General features: G+C 33.3%; 1 protein-coding gene across 1 annotated transcript in view; it reads left to right on the top strand.

Annotated features, from left to right (window-relative positions):
- Positions 1 to 20,340, top strand: part of LOC114646171 (anoctamin-9) — a 93,785-nt gene extending 73,445 nt beyond the window's left edge. Inside the window, exons 18-24 of the mRNA XM_028794200.2 lie at positions 493 to 629; positions 3,013 to 3,165; positions 4,048 to 4,195; positions 4,927 to 5,034; positions 9,215 to 9,308; positions 9,811 to 9,923; positions 18,147 to 20,340. Coding sequence (XP_028650033.1) covers positions 493 to 629; positions 3,013 to 3,165; positions 4,048 to 4,195; positions 4,927 to 5,034; positions 9,215 to 9,308; positions 9,811 to 9,923; positions 18,147 to 18,177 — 784 coding nt within the window. The 3' untranslated portion in view covers positions 18,178 to 20,340. The remainder of the gene's footprint in view (positions 1 to 492; positions 630 to 3,012; positions 3,166 to 4,047; positions 4,196 to 4,926; positions 5,035 to 9,214; positions 9,309 to 9,810; positions 9,924 to 18,146) is intronic.
- The last annotated feature ends 262 nt before the right edge of the window (positions 20,341 to 20,602 follow it).

Here is a 20,602-nt window from a genome sequence, read left to right as displayed (position 1 = left end):
TTAGGTGGATTGACGAATCTAAATTGGCCCTAGTGTGTGCTTGGTGTGTGGATGTGTTTGTGTATGTCCTGCGGTGGGTTGGCACCCTGCCTGGGATTGGTTCCTGCCTTGTGCCCTGTGTTGGCTGGGATTGGCTCCAGCAGACCCCCGTGACCCTGTGTTCGGCTTTAGCGGGTTGGAAAATGGATGGAATTACATATATATTTTGAGGATGTTCTCATTTTACACTTTAGAAAAGTGACTGGAATCTTACGGTATATTGTATATATTTTAAAACTAAGTCTGATATGCTGTAATTATGACATAGTGTGATTTGGAATCTAAACAGTATTATATAAACTGTAATTCAGTTGTTTTTCAGTAGAATAGTTAAAGATTCTGTTTAAAAGAATGTACATTTTAATTATTGTCTTGTAGCATTATTTTGTTTTTGAACAATTTATTAAACTTGTACTTATGATTTGCTTTTTTCAATATGTTTTACATCTACAGCTGGGTGAAAATGAAATTTAATTCTATTAAGTATCATTCAGAGAAAAACAAAGATGGAGAGATAGATAACTGGCTACGAAATTATTACTTGAATAATGTCTCCTACTTTAGTGTGTTCAATGAGTTCCTGGAGATGGGTAAGAACTGTCTGTATGTTGTATAATTTTTCTTATCTTTTTGTTGATTTTTTTTTTTTTTGGTGAAATGTAATAATAGATGATAATGATTTATATACTATAGAAAACTTCTCTCATTGTGCTGTGTATCATAGTTCGCTTGCGGTATCAATTTATTTGCGTGACTCTGAGAGACATACAGGGGGATGGGCGTGGGGCCCTCCTCACTCACCCGCCAGCCTCGGGCATTCCTTATCTCTGCTTAGCTAGCAATTGAGAGAAATACTTCATGGATTTAGATTGGGTTTTTATTCTATAATTTGCTTGAACATTCCAGTTGATTTTGCGACTTCTCTCATTGCGCTAACAATCATAGTTCGCTTGGAGGAACGATATATTCTCGCTAATCCAAGACAGAAGCTGTGGACTAAGGGGAGGGGGAAGCATGACGTCAGGAGTATGGAGCCGGGCAGGGCCCTCCTCACTGTTCTGTTTCACTACTATGCAGACGGAGCCACGGTGGACAGCTAGTACAATATATAAACAGATGCTATGCTTAATTCTTCCGTTAATAATGCAAGTTATTCCCTAACCTTATTTCCTCAAAATAACATAACAGAAAATAGAAGACAAAGATCTGAAGTCTAAAAAAATTAAAACCACTTTATTTTTGTTGATAACCCTTTATTTATTAAAGTTTCAATTAGTCTTTACATACCTGAACCACTGCATAATAGAAGGTATTGTAGAGTATATTTAACTGAGTAAAAATTAGCCAGCAACCTAGTAATCTAGGAAAAGCAACTACAGATTGTGCATTTCTAATCTGAAATGCTTGGGACCAGAGGTATTTCAAATCTTGGATGTTTTTGGATTTTGAAATATTTACATATACATAATAGGATATCTTGGTGATGGGACACAAGTCTAAAGACAAAAAAATGTATTTCTGTTTCACATATATCTTGTACACATAACCTAAGGCTAACAACAGCAGCAACAAACAATGGCAGACTTTCATTTTTCACCTATGATGTGTTTTGATTAAAAGGTTCCTGTACGCAGAGAATTGGCAAAAAACACAGTAATGCACATAGGTCTGGTGGTGATGATGGTTGATAACAAACTGGCACCAACAGAGCCCCACATGACCAAATGAGGTCAGGTTTGGAATATTCCGCTTGTGGAGTCATGTCAGGGCTCAAAACATTTCAGATTTTGGAGCATTTTGGAATGTCAGATTAGGGATGCTCAACATGTACATTAAAATGATCATTCAGGAATGGCAGCATCTAATATTGTTCCAAAGAGGGCAATAAGAAAAGGACGTTCAATCAATATGTCTATTTGTAAACCTCTTATAATATGGTAAAAATATGTCCAGTTGAAACTAAAATAAGAACAAACCTAAATTTTGCATCTTAAGGAGACTGGAGCCAATATATTTCTTACAGGTGGAATCAGATCCTGTCTTCTGTTAGGGAGGTTTATTAAGGGTATGGACGTGTATTAATGCACGTCTAACACAAACCGATAAGGAATTATCCTTTTCAGAGATGCTGTCCATTTGTTATGTGTAATTTTAAACATAATGTCTTCCCTCAATCTTGTTTCAAGGATTTTAAGGGTAAACTGTTTTGTAGACACACCATGTCTGTAAAGTCCGTTAATACATTAAGTATTTTGCTTACATAATTTGGCACAACCTTTATAGTTGGGATACAATTCTTTACATATGAAACCAGACACATTCCAAATCATGAAATAAGGTAATCTGGCATCATCTGACATTAGCAGAAGTAATTCTGTTAAGTCCTAAATAAAATTTTGCTTTTAAGTTTGTCATTGGCAGTTGGGATAATAAATTAAAGTCGTGCCCGTGTTGATTCATATCTCATTTACAATCTAGCACCATTCAGTGTTTGGTGTTATTACAACTGTTGGTAACTGAGAATATGGTAGAGAAAACAAGGATGAAAAAATGTGAAGTTTGTGTTCCATAACTGTCTATGTAGGTACAAGATGTGTACAAATCCAGAATTCCTTTACTTGCACATTTTATGCTGGATTAAATTAGATATGAATGGAAACGCTAATTGTAAATCTTAGCAGAATCAACAAATGATTATTTGTTTTCATGTGCCATAAGTATAAATATAAAAAAGATCATTTTAAAGAGGTGCATTTTTTTTATTTTTCGTATATTATCTATGAACAGTAATAATTTAATAATTACAAAGGTTAATTAGATTTCATGTCGGCTATGTAATCATCTATCCATAACTACTGTATATTCAAATCTAGCTGTTTTAATTTTTCAAATACTTCATCAATACTGATTTGCAGCTTTAAATTGTGATTTTTTACTCAGTGGACTAGTAAACTAAGAAATTTTGTGTTGCAGTCATCCAGTACAGTTTTACCACAATATTTGTGGCAGCATTTCCACTGGCACCTTTCCTGGCTTTGATTAACAATATTTTTGAGATTCGCCTGGATGCCATCAAAATGACACGTTTGGAGAGGAGATTGGTCCCACTTAAAACAAATAATATAGGTATGGAAGTTTACATATAATCTTTCAACATGAACTCCCATTTAAAAGTAATCATGTCGTGGCATAAACACTGCAAGTGTCTGAAATCTAAATACAGAAGTGCAGAATCATTCTTGAAAGAGAAATTTCATCATTTGGTGATTTGATGATAGGTAGTGTCAGGTGTCACTCCGTAATTTCTTAATGTGTACATAATGACATGAAGATGTGGTTTTTGATATATGTACTATACATACTTCATATCACCACGATACTTTTCAGACCATTCATTGGCAGATAATGTTCTGTAGGTGAGGACAATGTTGCCATAGGGGATTCCACTACCATCAGAACAGAAATACTCCACCATAGGAAGAAAATCATCACTCAGAATTGCTTTTTATTACCTTTCATTCATCATGCCCTCTGAGAGAATAAATGGTCCTAGACCATTTCAGGAAGGAGTACCCAACACTAAAACAGAGCAGGTACAGCCCTACGCTGGAGGAAATTTTTTGATGAGCACCTTGCACATACTTGTCCATTCATTGAAAACAAGGTGTTCATGTGTAGACCTTGTTAGTGCTTCTGTCACAGTTCACTTGCAAAAGTGCATTCCTGATGTACTAAGGTATTTATACACCACAGCCTGACTGTAGATAAATCTGTGAATTTCTCAATAGACCGTTCTTGATAAAACTTTTTGTTCAAGCTACAGATTGTCATTTGTAGTGAAAAGAATAAGTTATTTTTCTTGTTTATTCTTGCACCTCAAAATATTCTTGCACATCACTTTCAAAGAGTTTTACTTGCATATTAATTTATTCGTGGTTATATTACTGTATTTGTTTATTTGTGACTGGTAGTGTTTATTTGTATTTACTATTTTTATGTTTATTATAGGTATTTGGTTACAGGTGCTGGAGGGCATTGGAGTTTTGGCAGTGATTTGCAATGGATTGGTAATTGGTATCACGTCTGACTTTATACCCCGATTGGTCTATAAATATCGATTTGGACCCTGTGCTTATTCAAACGCCACAGATATTGAGTAAACGTCCCTTTTGCTTATTTACATTTTATGGTTAATTGGTTTTATCAATGTATAGTAATCACTGTATCTTATAAAAATCCTTTCCATCCATCTTCTACTGTATACCTGGTTTGTTCTGATCAGGAATAAAGGGAGTTAGAGGCTCTTTTTATAGACCAAATATCAGAATGGTATTTTTAGAACTGCTCCTTGTTTTTCCTTTTTTATTAATTATCCAGAGCAATGTTTTTAAATTTTAAGTTTCTTTACTATTGACTTTATAATTTAAAATATTCTTAATGGGGTGTTTTCATCTTAATGTTAGTGTTGTTACAGTATGTATTTGGTAATCAAGTATCTAAGACAGCTTTTGTCACTCTTTCTTACATTACTAAAACCAGCACAGCCATTTGTGAACCACAATGCAGCCATCTTTCATACAACATGAAGAATTTTGACTAAAAAATAAAAAATCATAAGCCTAAGTAATGACCCGACAATCTCCATTTATACAATTTTTTTCTGTTTTATTTCAACCAGAAATTCTCATTTATAAATCATAATTTGTAGTTGTGCTTTGCATAAGCATTTAATCATTTATAAGGGTCTTGCGGCATTTTTTATTAATTATGTGTTATTCTTAAATTATATACTTAATATTAGAATGAAGCTTTAATTGGCTAATTTATGAAAGGCATTTCCATATAGGTATACACATATAATAGGTTTGTATTTCATATCTTTTGCAGCTGCATGGTTGGGTATGTTGAAAACAGCTTGTCTACAGTTAACTTAGAACATCTGAACCCAAAACATCTACAGAACAATTCCGATTTTGTTAATCTCACCTACTGCAGGTAGGCCTTAATTTAATTTTGTTATTTAATAATCTTTTAAGAATTAAATATAATGCTTTTTATTTTTTTCTGAACATTGTTATTTGGAGCTTTGCCTGAGACATTTCCAAAGACAATGGGCCTCAATTAAAGCTCTGTTGATTAATCAAATGTATCATAATCACTGTGTAACTAAATGAGTACTTCTTTGTACACAATATTTGTAGTCTTTTTCACCAGGGGCTAATATTATTAGTTCACTGGAGCTCCTTACTCTTGAAAATGCCATACATTTGCACATTACTAAAATATTCCTGTCTTTGATCAATTCTTCCTGTTCCTAGTGACTAGCCTTGTTGATGGTCCTACAAAACACAGCTTTAAAGGAAACTTTTAATTGAAACGGGTAATTAGTAAGAATATTAAAAATGGGAGTTTTCACTATTTTATTATTATTATTGTATGTTTACGATTTTCATTTGTTTATTTCATTCACTCAAGCATTACTTTTCATGTTTTTCGTTACTTGTAGGTTCAAGCTTCTATACATATTTTTTTTGGCCCAGCTATAGTCAGACATAGCTGTAACATTGAATTATGTTGTACTTTAAATTATTACAAGCAGCTGTGTCGTTTAGAGGCTGCACATTTAGGCGGTGCAATGAATTGAACTTTTTAATTCTGGGGTTGTTTTCTGTAGTGGTTGTATTGGAAGAAATAACTGTCGGTACTATAATTTGAAGGCTTCTTAAATGATTGTAATTGGTGCGTACCAGCCCACTTCAAACACTGGTTTTATCCCTGTAAATATATTGTAGTGACAACTTTGATGGCAGAGAAAATAGGACACTTTAGTTTGAAATGTAAACAACAAAGGGAAGAACTTTTATGAAGTTAATATGTATAGTTAAGTTAATTAAGTTAATATGTATATATTTAATACATATAAGTGATATGTATATATATAATACACAGAGTATATATATATATATATATAAAGTATATGCGTGTGTATGTGTATATATATATATATATATATATATATATATATATATATATATATGTATATATGTATATATATATATATATATATATGTATATATGTATATGTATGTAGTATATGTATATGTGTATATATATATATATATATATATGTATATATGTATATATATATATATATATATATATATGTATATATGTATATGTATGTATGTATGTAGTATATGTATATGTATATATATATATATATATATGTATATATATATATGTATATGTATATTATTTAAAAGCCTGAACAACAGCTGTCCTTTTGTCTCACTGCCTTGTCTCGCGTGATGTTCAAGTGTCTCTCACAGGATGTCAAATTGTCTTCCGAGAAGATCATGTATCGTCTCCTTCCAAGCCTTTTATAATAGAGAGATATATATATTGTAAAAGGTGCTATATAGGCGCCTGACCCGACACAGACTCGTACCCGGATGCACATATAAAACAAAAGAAGTTTTTATTTTCTTCACCTGTAGGGCACGTCTTACCCGTGACCCCCACAGGCACAACACAGTCCCCATTACACAAATAAAGCACTTAAAACACACTCTTCTCTGGCACCACCACTCCTCCTCCACACTTCGTCCTCCTCCTTCCAACTCTGGCAAAAACCTCAAGTAAACTTTTTTCACGTTGTCATTATGGGGTGTTGTGTGTAGAATTCTGAGGAAAAAAATTAATTTAATCCATTTTGGAAAAAGGCTGTAACATAACAAAATGTGGAAAAAGTGATGCGCTGTGAATTCTTTCCAAATGCACTGTATATATGTGTATGTGTGTACTGTATATATACACAGTACTGTGCAAAAGTTTTAGGAAAGTGTAAAAAAATGCTGTAAACAAAGAATGCTTTCAAAAATGGAAGTGTTAATCATTTATTTTCATCAATCAACAAAATGCAGTGAATGAACAAAAGAGAAATCTAAATCAAATCAATATTTGGTGTGACCACCCTTTGCCTTCAAAACAGCATCAATTCTTCTAGTTACACTTGCACACAGTTTTTGAAGGAACTCGGCTGGTAGGTTGTTCCAAACATCTTGGAGAACTAACCACAGATTTTCTGTGGATGTAGGCTTCCTCACATCCTTCTGTCTCTTCATGTAATCCCAGACATACTCGATGATGTTGAGATCAGGGCTCTGTGGGGGCCATACCATCACTTCCAGGACTTCTTGTTCTTCTTTACGCTGAAGATAGTTCTTAATGACTTTGGCTGTATGTTTGCGGTCATTGTCCTGCTGCAGAATAAATTTGGGGCCAATCATATGCCTCTCTGATGGTATTGCATGATGGATAAGTATCTGCCTGTATTTCTCAGCATTGAGAACACCATTAATCCTGACCAAATCTCCAACTCCATTTGCAGAAATGCAGCCCCAAACGTTCAAGGAACCTCCACCATGCTTCACTGTTGCCTGCAGACACTCATTATTGTACCGCTCTCCAGCCCTTCGACGAACAAACTGCCTTCTGCTACAGCCAAATATTTCAAACTTTGACTCATCAGTCCAGAGTACCTGCTGCCATTTTTCTGCACCCCATTTCCTATGTTTTCGTGCATACTTGAGTCGCTTGGCCTTGTTTCCACGTCGGAGGTATGGCTTTTTGGCTATAACTCTCCCATGAAGACCACTTCTGGCCAGACTTCTCCGAACAGTAGATGGGTGTACCTGGGTCCCACTGGTTTCTGCCAGTTCTGAGCTGATGGCACTGCTGGACATCTTCTGATTTCGAAGGGTAATTTGCTTGATGTGTCTTTCATCAGCTGCACTAAGTTTTCTTGGCCGACCACTGTGTCTTCGATCCTCAACGTTGTCCGTTTCTTTGTGCTTCTTCAAAAGAGCTTGAACAGCACATCTTAAAACCCCTGTCTGCTTTGAAATCTTTGTCTGGGAGAGACCTTGCTGATGCAGTATAACTACCTTGTGTCTTGTTGCTGTGCTCATTCTTGCCATGACATGAAACGGTCTTCCACAACCTCACCTTGGTAGCAGAGTTTGGCTGTTCCTCACCCAGTTTTAAGCCTCCTACACAGCTGTTTCTGTTTCAGTTAATGACTGTGTTTCAACCTACGTGCGACATTGATGATCATTGGCACCTGTTTGGTATAATTGGTTGATCATACACCTGACTATAATCCTACAAAATCCCTGACTTTGTGCAAGTGCACCTATAAGAATTGATGCTGGTTTGAAGGCAAAAGGTAGTAACACCAATTATTGATTTGTTTTAAATTTTTCTTTTGTTCGCTCACTTTACATTTTGTAAATTGATAACAATAAACAATCATTATTTATATTTCTGAAAGTATTCTTTGTTTACAGCATTTTTTCACACCTGCCTAAAACTTTTGCACAGTACTGTATATGTATACAGTATATGTATGTATGTATATATATGTGTGTATGTATATATATGTATGTATGTATGTGTGTGTGTGTGTGTGTATATATATATATATATATATATATATATATATATATATATATATATATATATATATATATATATATATATATAAATAATATATATACTGTATGTATGTTTGGTGGCATATCACCAATAAGAACAGTCAACAATAACACAGTTGTTTAGAAAGAATTAGCTATGAATGGACAGACATCATCAGAGCCTGCACTATGCCGGCTATCTCATTTGTTGCACTTTAAACAGATAGAAAGTATTACTAAGTAACTTTCTTTAAACAGTTTTTTGTAAAGCACAATGCATAACTCTGAAATTATAAGAACATGGCTGAATAAGACTTCCAGTTATTAATGTAAAGGTATGTGGCAGAATTTAAAAAAAAAAAAAAAACACACACACCTGCACATAATATCAAAAGTCTTCCAGAACCTGTACTGCCTGGCTTCTTAATGGCGATAAAACATTTCTGCATTAAAATATTACTGAAGTTTTATTAAGTGTTTTTCAGAATGTTGTTGTTGTTGCAATAAGTATTGGTTATTATTAATGTTCTATTTTAGAAGGATGCATTTTTTTGTATAGTTGGTAAACACTACTAGTAAACACTACATCTTCAAATTAAAACAGAAGAAAATGACCAAATACACAGTATATCTTTGCTTGAATTGAAACTGTTCCTTAGTTTTGTCACAGCTGGAATTTTGTTCTGTTAATTTTTTTTCAGATATAGGGATTACAGAAGTGAAGAAGACTTTACTTTGACTGCTCAGTTTTGGGAAATCTTTGCTGCACGTTTCGCTTTTGTACTTCTGTTTGAGGTAATGTCAATATGTTGTCATTTTTGTAAAAGTATTTATGTACACAAAAAGCTTTGATATTTTTAATTTCATTTATTCAAGTTCAATGTTGACAATGCATACAAATACACCTTAATCTGCTATCTAAATCTAGATACTGAAAACTGGTTCAAGCCTTTCCCAGCAACACTGAATGCAATGCAATTGTCAGTCCTGGATGGGGGATCCAGTCCATCATGGAACACACTCATGCACACACATTTATTTTTATCAAATCACAAATGTAGTGTAAGATACTTCCTCCCTTACATTGGAAAAACTGCAGTTAAACTGTGTTTAACAAAGGGAACTTTTATTTAGAATAAAAAACAAATAATTTTTTTCTTTAAATGTGTTCAGTATGTATTTCAGTGTCATTTTACAAACAAAAGGAACAGATTTTGATAATCAATTCTAGTAGTATAAATTAAAGTGTCATTGGTTTTAGATTAAAGTTTAAATGTAACTTCTTCATCTCTTGCAGCATGTAGCAGTAGTAATCAAATTTATTGCTGCTTGGTTTGTTCCGGATGTCCCAATGCAAGTGAAAAACATTGACCTCAATCACAAATTTGCTAACCTAAAAAAAAGACTATGGTATGTATATATTACACTGTAAATTCCAAGATTTCACACATTACATGATGTATGAAGCCTTTTAATTTTAGTTCTAGAATATTGCTGTAACATAATTAACAATTTATCTAATCTGAAAGGTTTTTACTGCAAATGCAAATTTTGGAGGAAAACTCTCTTGAAAGGAAGGAGTTTGTGAAAAATCTGATTCTCAACACAACTTTTATTGAAGAAAGTCTTATTACAGAGGCAGTTACGGGTGTGTGGTACATTTGACAGTTATTCCATGGATCATAAATTGAAACTACTCTCAGAAGTAAATCTCAGATCAGTTCCATTCCAAACTAAATATTTTTCAAAACCAAAACTAGAATGGCAAACCATAATGCTACTATTCTTAGCTAAAGTCAGTAAACTTTTTTTTTTATATTGGATATATGTGGCAGTCCATAATTTGACATTTGACAAACATTAAAAAAAAACAACTGACACAATTTGCGAGTAAGAAAATGTACATATGGTATAAAATTCAGATTTGTTTATAGACTTTTATTAGCTAGTTTGAAAGTTGGGGCATCTAAAAATTTTCTAGTAACATTATCAAACAGGTTATCATAATTTTATTACATATTTTTCACTTTTAATACATTTTTAATTTTTGAAAACATGTTTTCATTTTATCATTAGAGTGTGGACTACTGGGCAAAAATGGCACATTTATTCATTTAAAAGTAAATCTACAACAAAATAAAGTGTGCAGAAAATAAGGAAGCCTAAATCTTCTTATATAATATGCTACCGTGGCTGTCTGTCCAGGATTTTAAATCACCTGTAGCTGCAAACCGTTTGAACTATTGACCTGAAATTTGGTACACATATACTACATAAAGTCTACTATCTGCTTTTGGGGTGATGATTGACCTCAAAGGTTATTCCTTTTTATTGTTATTTTATTTTATTGTAGAATCAATCTCTTGGCAGCGGCCAGCAGGGCTGTGCAGCAGATGCGTACAGGCGCCATTCTCATTCCCTACCACCTTCGCCGTCACTCCCCCTATCTCTTCATATCTTAAATCACTCTAACGCTAACAGAATTACTAGACGCTATAAAGTCACTACAAAGCGGGAAATCATCAGGCCCTGATGGTTACCCCGTAGAGTTTTATAAGAAATTCTCCACTCAGCTAGCTCCACTCTTATTGGTAACATTTACAGAAGCTAAAGACCACCAAATACTACCTCAAACATTTCGACAAGCATTAATCACCGTCTTTCCTAAACAAAATAAGGACTTGTTACAATGTGCATCATATAGACCAATTTCACTCCTGAATAATGATGTTAAGATACTCTCAAAAATCCTAGCTAGAAGGATGGAGAAAGTGCTGCCCTCGGTAATATCACAAGATCAAACTGGATTTATTAAAGGCCGACATCTATCTTCAAATCTCCGACGCTTGTTTAATGTTATATATTCACCAGCAAAATCAAACACCCCAGAGATATTACTATCATTAGACGCAGAAAAGGCATTTGACATGATCGAATGGAATTACCTTTTCACTGCATTGGAGAAATTTGGGTTTGGCCCGAATATTTGTGCTTGGATTAAACTACTGTATACCAGTCCAGAAGCTTCAGTTTGTATTAATAAAATTTGCTCAGACTACTTTAAACTAGAACGTGGTACCAGACAAGGATGTCCCTTGTCGCCACTGTTGTTTGCAATCGCTATTGAACCACTGGCGGTTCACTGCCGAAATTCTCATCAGATAAAGGGGATTGTCAGAGAAGGACTGGAACAGAAAATTTCTCTATATGCAGATGATATGGTCTTATATATATCGGACCCAGAAAACACTGTCCCTGCTGTTTTAACAGCACTAACAGAATTTCAAAAGATATCTGGTCTTAGAATTAATCTGAATAAAAGTATACTCTTTCCAGTGAACTCACAAGCATATAATATTAAATTAGACACCCTACCTTTTACCATAGCAGATCAGTTTAAATACCTAGGGGTAAATATCACAAGTAAACATAAAGCTCTTTATCAACAAAATTTTGGCGTCTGTATGGAAAAAATTAAGCAAGACTTGCATAGATGGTCAACCCTTCATCTCACTCTAGCCGGAAGAATTAACATTGTTAAGATGAATATCCTTCCTAAACTTCTCTTTTTATTTCAAAACATTTCAATATATATCAATAAATCGTTTTTTAAACAGTTAGATTCAATAATAACCTCATTCATTTGGAACTCAAAACACCCACGTATCCGAAGAGCGACCCTACAAAGACCTCAGGCAGAAGGTGGCATGGCTTTACCTAATTTTCAGTTTTATTACTGGGCAGCAAACATACAAGCCATAAAAACCTGGACACAAATAAATGCACATACACAGGCTTGGTCTGCAATAGAAGTAAAATCCTGTAGTACTTCTTTATATTCCCTGCTCTGCTCTCCAATAAATGAAAGTTATCGCAAATATACTAATAACCCAATTGTGCTTTACTCACTCAGAATATGGAACCAAATTAGGAAGCATTTTAAGATGGAAAATCTTTTATCAGTGGCACCTCTGCAAGGGAACCACCTCTTTCAACCTTCGCAAGTATATCCAGTTTTTAATACCTGGAAAAGTTTTGGGATTAAAATGCTCAGAGATCTTTATATAGACAACATATTTACATCTTTTGAACAATTACATTCAAAATTTAACCTCCCAGCTACACATTTCTTTTACTATCTTCAAATTAGAAATTTTGTTAAACAGAAATTGCCCGATTTCCCCCACCTTGCACCCTCCACAATGCTGGAAAAAATACTGCTCAATTCCGAGGAATCAAACACTATTTCCGTAATATATAAAATCTTATTAGAGTCCCTACCTTTCAAAGATCCAAGAGGACATTGGGAAGAAGATCTCTTAATCAATATATCAGAAAAGGAGTGGAAGGTAGCAAAGCAGAGAATTCACTCGAGTTCTATATGCGCAAAGCATAGAATTATTCAACTAAAAATTATATATCGAGCTCATCTGTCTCGCTTAAAACTGTCCAAAATGTTTCCAGGCCAGGATCCAACTTGCGAGCGCTGCAACCAAGCTCCTGCCTCACTGGGTCACATGTTCTGGGCCTGCACCAAACTAACATCATTTTGGACAAAAATTTTTAAGTGCCTCTCAGACAGCCTTAGTATCACAATCCCTCCTAACCCACTAACAGCTGTGTTTGGTGTCCTTCCAGATGGACTTGAATTGGAGAAGGACAAACAAACGGTGATTGCATTCACTACACTCTTGGCACGCAGACTTATTTTGTTAAATTGGAAGAATCCTAATTCTCCTCTTATAAGTCAGTGGGAAACTGATGTTTTATATTATTTGAAATTGGAAAAAATCAAATTTTCAGTTAGAGGATCTGTACAAAATTTTTTCAAAACTTGGCAGGATTTAATCAATATTATTTTGGAATAAGAGAATTAACTATTATTGCATTTAACTCCCTTCTCCATCTCTTATTTATATAGATATTTACTTCTCCCCTTCTTTTGTCTAATGTTGCCTTATTAAAAAGCTTAAAGAAATTTTCCTTTAGCTAAGCTCTCCTTCTCAGGGGTGGGGTTTGATTTGTTTTCAAATTTGTTGGGTTATAAATTGATCTGTTTGTATGGAATGATTACAATGAAAATTAATAAAATAAAAATATTAGAAAAGGATGGTAGTGTGATAGACTACTGTACCTGTATTTACAACGGTTAAAAAAAAAAAAAAAAATCACTCTTGAGTCAGATTGAAGACTTAAGTGCCAGCTTAAGTGAAAAATTAAGGAAAACAGACTAAGTAATTGCAACACAAACACTGACTTAATCAGTTTTAACGCAAAAAATTGCCGACGAAAGAAGAGAAGAAGTGGGCCGCTAGGGTGGAGAAAAGAAGAGCTGCTAAGGAAGCAGCAAGCGCATCAACCTCTGAGTAAACAAATGCTAATTGTACAGAGAAAGAGTAAGAAAACTATGAATGCTCAAGTCAAGTGTATTCACTGCACATTATCGTGCAGTACGCCATTACTGGTTTCTAAATAATCATCTTTTAGGTGATTTCCTTTTTGCAAAGGAGAACATGTAGTTCTGAGAGAGCCTTAATTTTGAATCCTTGGTAATTATGTTCAAGTGTAGGAAGGAGTGATAAATTTTAAAGCCATGATTTTCAAGTTCAGTCCTAAGGGACTGCTTTGGCTGCACATTTTTATTCCAACCAGTCTTGCAATCAGAGTCTTGAACTGAATTGATCTCATTGTTAAATTAGCTAGACTTTTTCTGCTTTTACTTGATATTCTAAAGTGTTGCACTGTGAGATTTGCATTTGTAGGAAATTTTGAAAGATTTTTTTTTTATTATTTTAAAGTTTATTTTGTAATCTTCTTTTTGTTTCTTTTTTCTGCTTCCTTATTTGCATACTATTATTAATTAACAGCGCAGAACAGACACCAATACATATGACATAAATCAGCTACTTCAACCATTTAATTTATATAACACCTGTGTGCTCATTAGTAAGCAATGATTTAAACAACCAGATCACTGAATAAGTAATATGACTACAAAATCTTGAAAATTGTTCCTGATAAGACATACTGTATCTAATTCATCCCAATGTAACAGACAAATGTTTGCAATGTTTTTATAAAAAATTCAAAGATATTAAACACCTTTTAATAAAGTACTTAATATGCTTTGCATATTGAATAACAGGTCATAATAAGCACAAGTATACAGTACATGCACACTTTAATGAACTTTTTTTTTTTTTTTTTAAACATTAGAAAAATTTCTCTCCCTGTTCTGAAAGCCACAGAGTGATTTGTTTAGAACAGTGTTTACCAATATTATGGCCATAATAATATTTGAAAGGTTTAAGAGAAAACCAGTGAGTATTGCAATTTCAACTAGTTGTTAGCATTTATGAGAGCATGGAAAAAGTCGGTTTTGATTTTAATTTTCGTTAAATGTAATAACCTTGCAATGGACTATGTGAGGCAGACAAGGTCATCCTCTTTCTAAAGCATTAACCAAATTCACTGTCAATGCCTAAGTGGTTAGGTTCAGCTTGGAAGTGGGGCATCTTTACCAAAATCACATATTATAGAAATACTGCCTTTGTTATGAATATATTTATTTAAAGTTCTCTCATCAATGATGAACAACGGTACATAATAGAAAAGACAAGCAGTGTGCTTTAAAGGAAGACATTTTATCCCACGTGCTTTTATTACACTGTGTAGTTGATTTGAAGCACAGTTCATGGTAGCATGTTTACCCAAAAAGAAAAAGAAGAATTTAAATCTGCATTGTCCATATATATATATATATATATATATATATATATATTCTGCAACAATGCTATCCTGAGATTCAAAAGGAAGAGGAATTGGCACTAAAGAATGTGCCAATGTTCTCAGATGACTAAAGTTGATTAATTGCATCCATCACTAAAGAATGTCTGTATTCTGTTCCCCATGAATCTGGAGTTATGACATGTACCCAGTACTAAGAGTATTCCATGAAGTACCTTTACAAAACCGAAATTTATCTGAATAAGTCTCAAATGAAGTATCCTATTGTTACAATTGAGGCTCAGTTGGTTCCACAAACAAAAGTGTTTTTTGTTAACTCAAGACAGACTTTGGCAGTCCACAGTTATGTGTACACTCATGTGGTGTGAAGCGTGAAGATGGGATGTATAGTGTATAATAAATAGTTTGAAAAAAAAAATATAAGTTCAGATCGTCTTGTTTGAAGCTTTATTTTTTAATTTGTCGATACAATATGTAAAAAAATGTTAGAGTGGCAGTCTTTTTAGCAGATGAACAAGGACTAATGTTTAAGTTGTACAAAAAGTATAAATCAGTAATAACTCAAAAAAGGTAATGCATTGACTTTTAAGAAAGTAAGATTTTGTGACAGTCTATAACAGACTGTTATGGTTCCGAGTAATTAAATAATTACAGTAACTGTTGATAGCATTATTCAAGTTAAAAGGTTTCTTTTCAGTTACTCAGTTTGATTGTAAAAATTCAATGTTGTGAATGTTTTACTTAAAGCAATGTCAACGTTATGTATTTGGTAGAAATATGAGTGGTGTGAAATGCAGCTGAAAATACAAGATCATACTTCAAAACTACTACAGTGTATATTTATATTCAAAAATTTGCTGAGCTTTTGGAAACCAAAAAGAAAACTGGACATCCCCTACTTCAAATCTCAATCCTATCGTGGAGCTTGCTCCGGGATTAGAATGACTGATAATACAATTCAACTGGACATACACAGCAATCTTATTTTATAATTACTTACTTGTACATTCAGTGATGTAATTCTGTTTTCACACTTGCATCTATAATGTTTTGGAAGCCTATAGAACAGTAGTATCACTGATAAAACTTTGGTTAATCATGAGACTGATATGTGAACTGGAGCATCAGTGACTGTTCTGCGGGCACTGTACCAGTCTGTGATGATGAAATGGGAGTGGAGTCTAAACACAAAACCGTTGGTTTGCTAGTCAATCTATATCACTCTTTTCATCTATGCTCATGACCTGTTGACCGAAAGAATGAGATTGCGAGTACAAGTGGCAACCACTTCAAAAAATCTTCCTAGTAGCATGAATATTATAATGTCCAGGAAAAGCACCACAAAAATATTAAAGAACTACTTTAGCACAAAGGGATACTCTGCAAACCAAGGTTCTCTGCATTGCCAACACTGTTCAGAAACATGCCAGAAGCAAAGAAGCACAAACTGGCTACAATGGCCAGGAATTTATTGTGACTAGCTGACTTGGCAATGTATGTCTTTAACTAATTGCATATGCTGTAAGGTTGTTTTTTGCAAACCTACTGTATACCTCTCATAGAGACAGTCATCAGGAAATGTCAAGGAGTCTCTCCTACCCTTTAAATGTCTTTTCACTGGTGGTATAAAATCACAACATGCAATCCAAATGAAATCAATTAGATTTTTCAAGTAATGATCACACCAAGGATGATCCTGCAGGGTTGTTGTACGCATACTGACTTTTTGTATGTTTATTCTATCTAAATATATCTGATGCCATTCATCATTACAAATACCAGACCAAAACTGCATGGTTTTATAATAAGTGTTTCTATTTTACTATGTCCCTCATTACTATTTTTCATACATTTTGATCTTTCTGCACTTTAGATATGTTCTACTCCTCCACATTTTCTGCAGAACTTTTCTGTGCAGTCTCCTATTTTGTATAGCAAAAGGCAAGAAAATCTACATAATGCCATGAAAATTTGAGCATTTATAACTATTTTTGATATCACAGATACATATGTAAACATGTTAAATAAAAACTGAAGAATTAAAAAAATATATACAATCTTGCAAATGATAATGGATTCAACAAGCTGACACAGTTAGCTTATGGAATTGCAGTTAAATCAATATGATTACTTATAAAATATCCAGGTACCAATTTATTAGAATGTTACAAAAATAAGAATCCCATGACAACAACAAAAGTAAAAATCTTTTAATCATAACTATTCTAAACTAAATCATGAGAGTGAAGAATTCTCTTAGTTAAAAAAAAAAAAAAAAAAAAAAAAAAAAAAAAAAAGTAGTGAAATACATCGCACAACATCATTATCAGTTTTAACATTGAATAAAATGGTATCATCTGTACTATGTAAACTATTTAACTAAAACTTTTTAAAATAACAGTTTACAAAAAACAGGAAGAAACTGATGTAAGTGCAAAAATACAAATAGGGAGCAATAAGTACAAATCTGACAATCGAGGAACATTAAGGTTTTAAGTAAAGTATACAACACAAAAGGACACAACCTAGACAATTGAAACTATAAAACACATACACCCTGGCTACATTTCAGTAAAATAAATGAATTCTATTAACTTATGCAGACATTTTTTAGATTGTTTTGTGCACAAAGTAGTAACAACTGGTAATTATAGCTAGTTATTTTAAATTTACTGTATGTGTTATATGTGATAAATTATTTTATTCTGCACCAACAAAGGGTACACACAGGCATGTACACGGATGCCTTATGTTTATTATTTTCTTTTATATTAAAATTCTTGGCCCCAATATCTAGTTATCTTTTTTCTTTTCTCATGTTTTATAAGTCTTTACGTATTAGTATTTCTGCTAAAAGAATTCTAACTCTTGTTTTACCTTTTTCAGCATGATGCCTCACAGGACAACAAGTTTATGATACTTCAGAAAATGACAGTCCATCTCAGTATGAAGAGAATATACAGAATACCATAAAAGCCTTTTGTTGCTGCCAGTTTTAGTGCTCAACAGATTTTACTTGCAAACTCTTGGTTACAGAAACATTTCTGCCACCTGCATTGTGAGTGAAGCCAAACACTCATTAAGTACAGTTAGTGTCCATCTGATTTGCTTAAATATCATTATTAACATAATGAATCTGTATATGCCATGGGGGTAGTAATCACAACAGGCATATTTGCACCCAGGCCAGCTGCTCTGTCCCGTCCCTTTATACGTGTATATCAAAAAGAAGCAAGATGACTAGACATTGATACAAGATGCAGAATGACTGCATATGTGACTGAAACAGTTCTTTGTTAAAAAAAGGATTGTTGAAAACTTTTAAATATAACTTTCCCGTGCTGTTAAGCAATACAAAAACTGTGAAGGGTAATTGCACAGACTTTTTAAGAACTTGCCTTCTGCAAGTTGCATTGAATGTGATGTTCCTATATTTTTCCCCTTTTAAATGTTAGTTTCATTATTTTAATCTTTTCACTGACATTAACTTATAATATTGTTTGTAACTTTTTTTTATAAAGTGTACATTTAATTCTTTCATGAAATACAAAATTTTCTACAGAGAATATTAATTTTATATGAACTGACTTGTTTCACTGTACAAATTGTAGCTTTCACAAAATACTGTAAATACTCTTAAGTGTATATGGTGTTACTTGTTTTTTTTATATATAATTTTAAGCTTTGACATTTTCATTTTGTTATATCTATAATGTGGAACCTAACACATATTTTAAAATCATATACTTGTTTTAAAAATGATGACAAAAACTCTTTCAATTTGATACATTTTATTTCCTTACTAAGCTAACATCACTATAGTTTTCCAAAATATGTTGTATAGAAGCAATCCCTGATATATAGTTCACTAGATAATAGCCCAGTTGAGCTGCACTTTTTAGTGTTTTCAGGTTGGGGATGTTAAGAGAAGCACAAGAAAGAAAATTAAACTTTTCGTGATTTTTTTTGTAGGAAATTCATTTAGAAGAACATAAATCTGACTTACTGTAAGCACCACAATGCCTTTAGTTTACTAGGTATTCTATACTGTGATGACATCAATATGTAGGAATTTTATAGGTAAAGCAACAAATCATTTCTTCAAGATCTGTTGGAAATGACATTTATCAAATCCAGATGAAAAGTATCTGCAATCTCCTAGTAGCACTGCATGATGTTACCTATTGAAATGTATGAACATTCTGTTTTCATTATAGGTCTTTTTATTGCCACATAAAATTTGCATAAGACTTTTTTTAAGCATTTTGAAAAAGGTGGCAATATTGAGATATGTTTTACAGTTTACCTAAAAGGTACTGTTACAATTTTCCTCAAAAAATTTGAAAATGCATAAAATGTTTACTCAGTTTTGCAATTGTACAAAGCTGCTAATGTACTTTTTGAATTGCTGGTATATTTTAGAAAGCAAAGTGCACCCTTTCATTCTCATGGTAAGAGAAATCCTAAAGTTTCTTGTTAGTCTTTATTTTCCAATTGTAGTGCATTGTCACTTAAAACAGGAAAGTGTAACTTATATAGTCATTAAATTTGGTTTATACCAGCCCTTCTTATCGCCTCTTTTCTGACTCTCTTCTTTTTTACTCCTACTCCTGAAAAGTCTGCTGTGTGCACAGTGCACAATGAAGAACTCATTCTGCATCACTTTACAAATGAATTGGCTTCTGAAAAATGTAGTTTACATTTATTTTCCACAAAGTAGTAAGTCTCAGCCCTCCTGCTTTCAAACATTCTCTGGAAATCCCGGTTAAAGCTATTGGACTAAGGACCACTTTCTGATTTCTCTAGTTACTTGCTCTTAATAGTTAAACTTACTCTTTAACATTTTTGTACAAATTTTTACTCAGATAACCAATTTATTGTAACAAAGTTCAAATACACAGTACATCAGACTGATACGTCTCTGGTGAATAAAATGAACACTGCTCTAGATGGGTGATGGAGGTTCAGTTACTGTAGAAAAGCCATTGCTACTCTCACTTTAGATACAGAGAGATGGAATTTTCTGTGTATCTGTCATACTTACTTTCCCCGGTTGTTGAAGTAAGAACAATAAACATTACCTCATTCCATCTGTTGTTTCTATATAAAACAGAAGACACTGTTTTTTCCCCTAAGACAATTTTAGGAAATTCTTAATCAAAGAGTTACATGAACATTGCAAGTTACAAACCAGGCTGTTGTTTCTGAAGTGCTTTGCATCCTGTTTGGATCATGATTTTATATATTATTGTTCAATTTTGTGCAAGGCTGTCACTAGGAAGTCAATATGGTGTTTGGTTGTTTTCAGAAATTTTTCGGGGACTTGGGTGCGTTAGTCTGGA

This window comes from Erpetoichthys calabaricus, chromosome 2, assembly GCF_900747795.2.
Source record: "Erpetoichthys calabaricus chromosome 2, fErpCal1.3, whole genome shotgun sequence".
Classification (NCBI taxonomy): Eukaryota; Metazoa; Chordata; class Cladistia; order Polypteriformes; family Polypteridae; genus Erpetoichthys; species Erpetoichthys calabaricus.
Note: the sequence above shows the minus strand (reverse complement) of the source record. Positions and strands in the feature narration are given on the sequence as shown.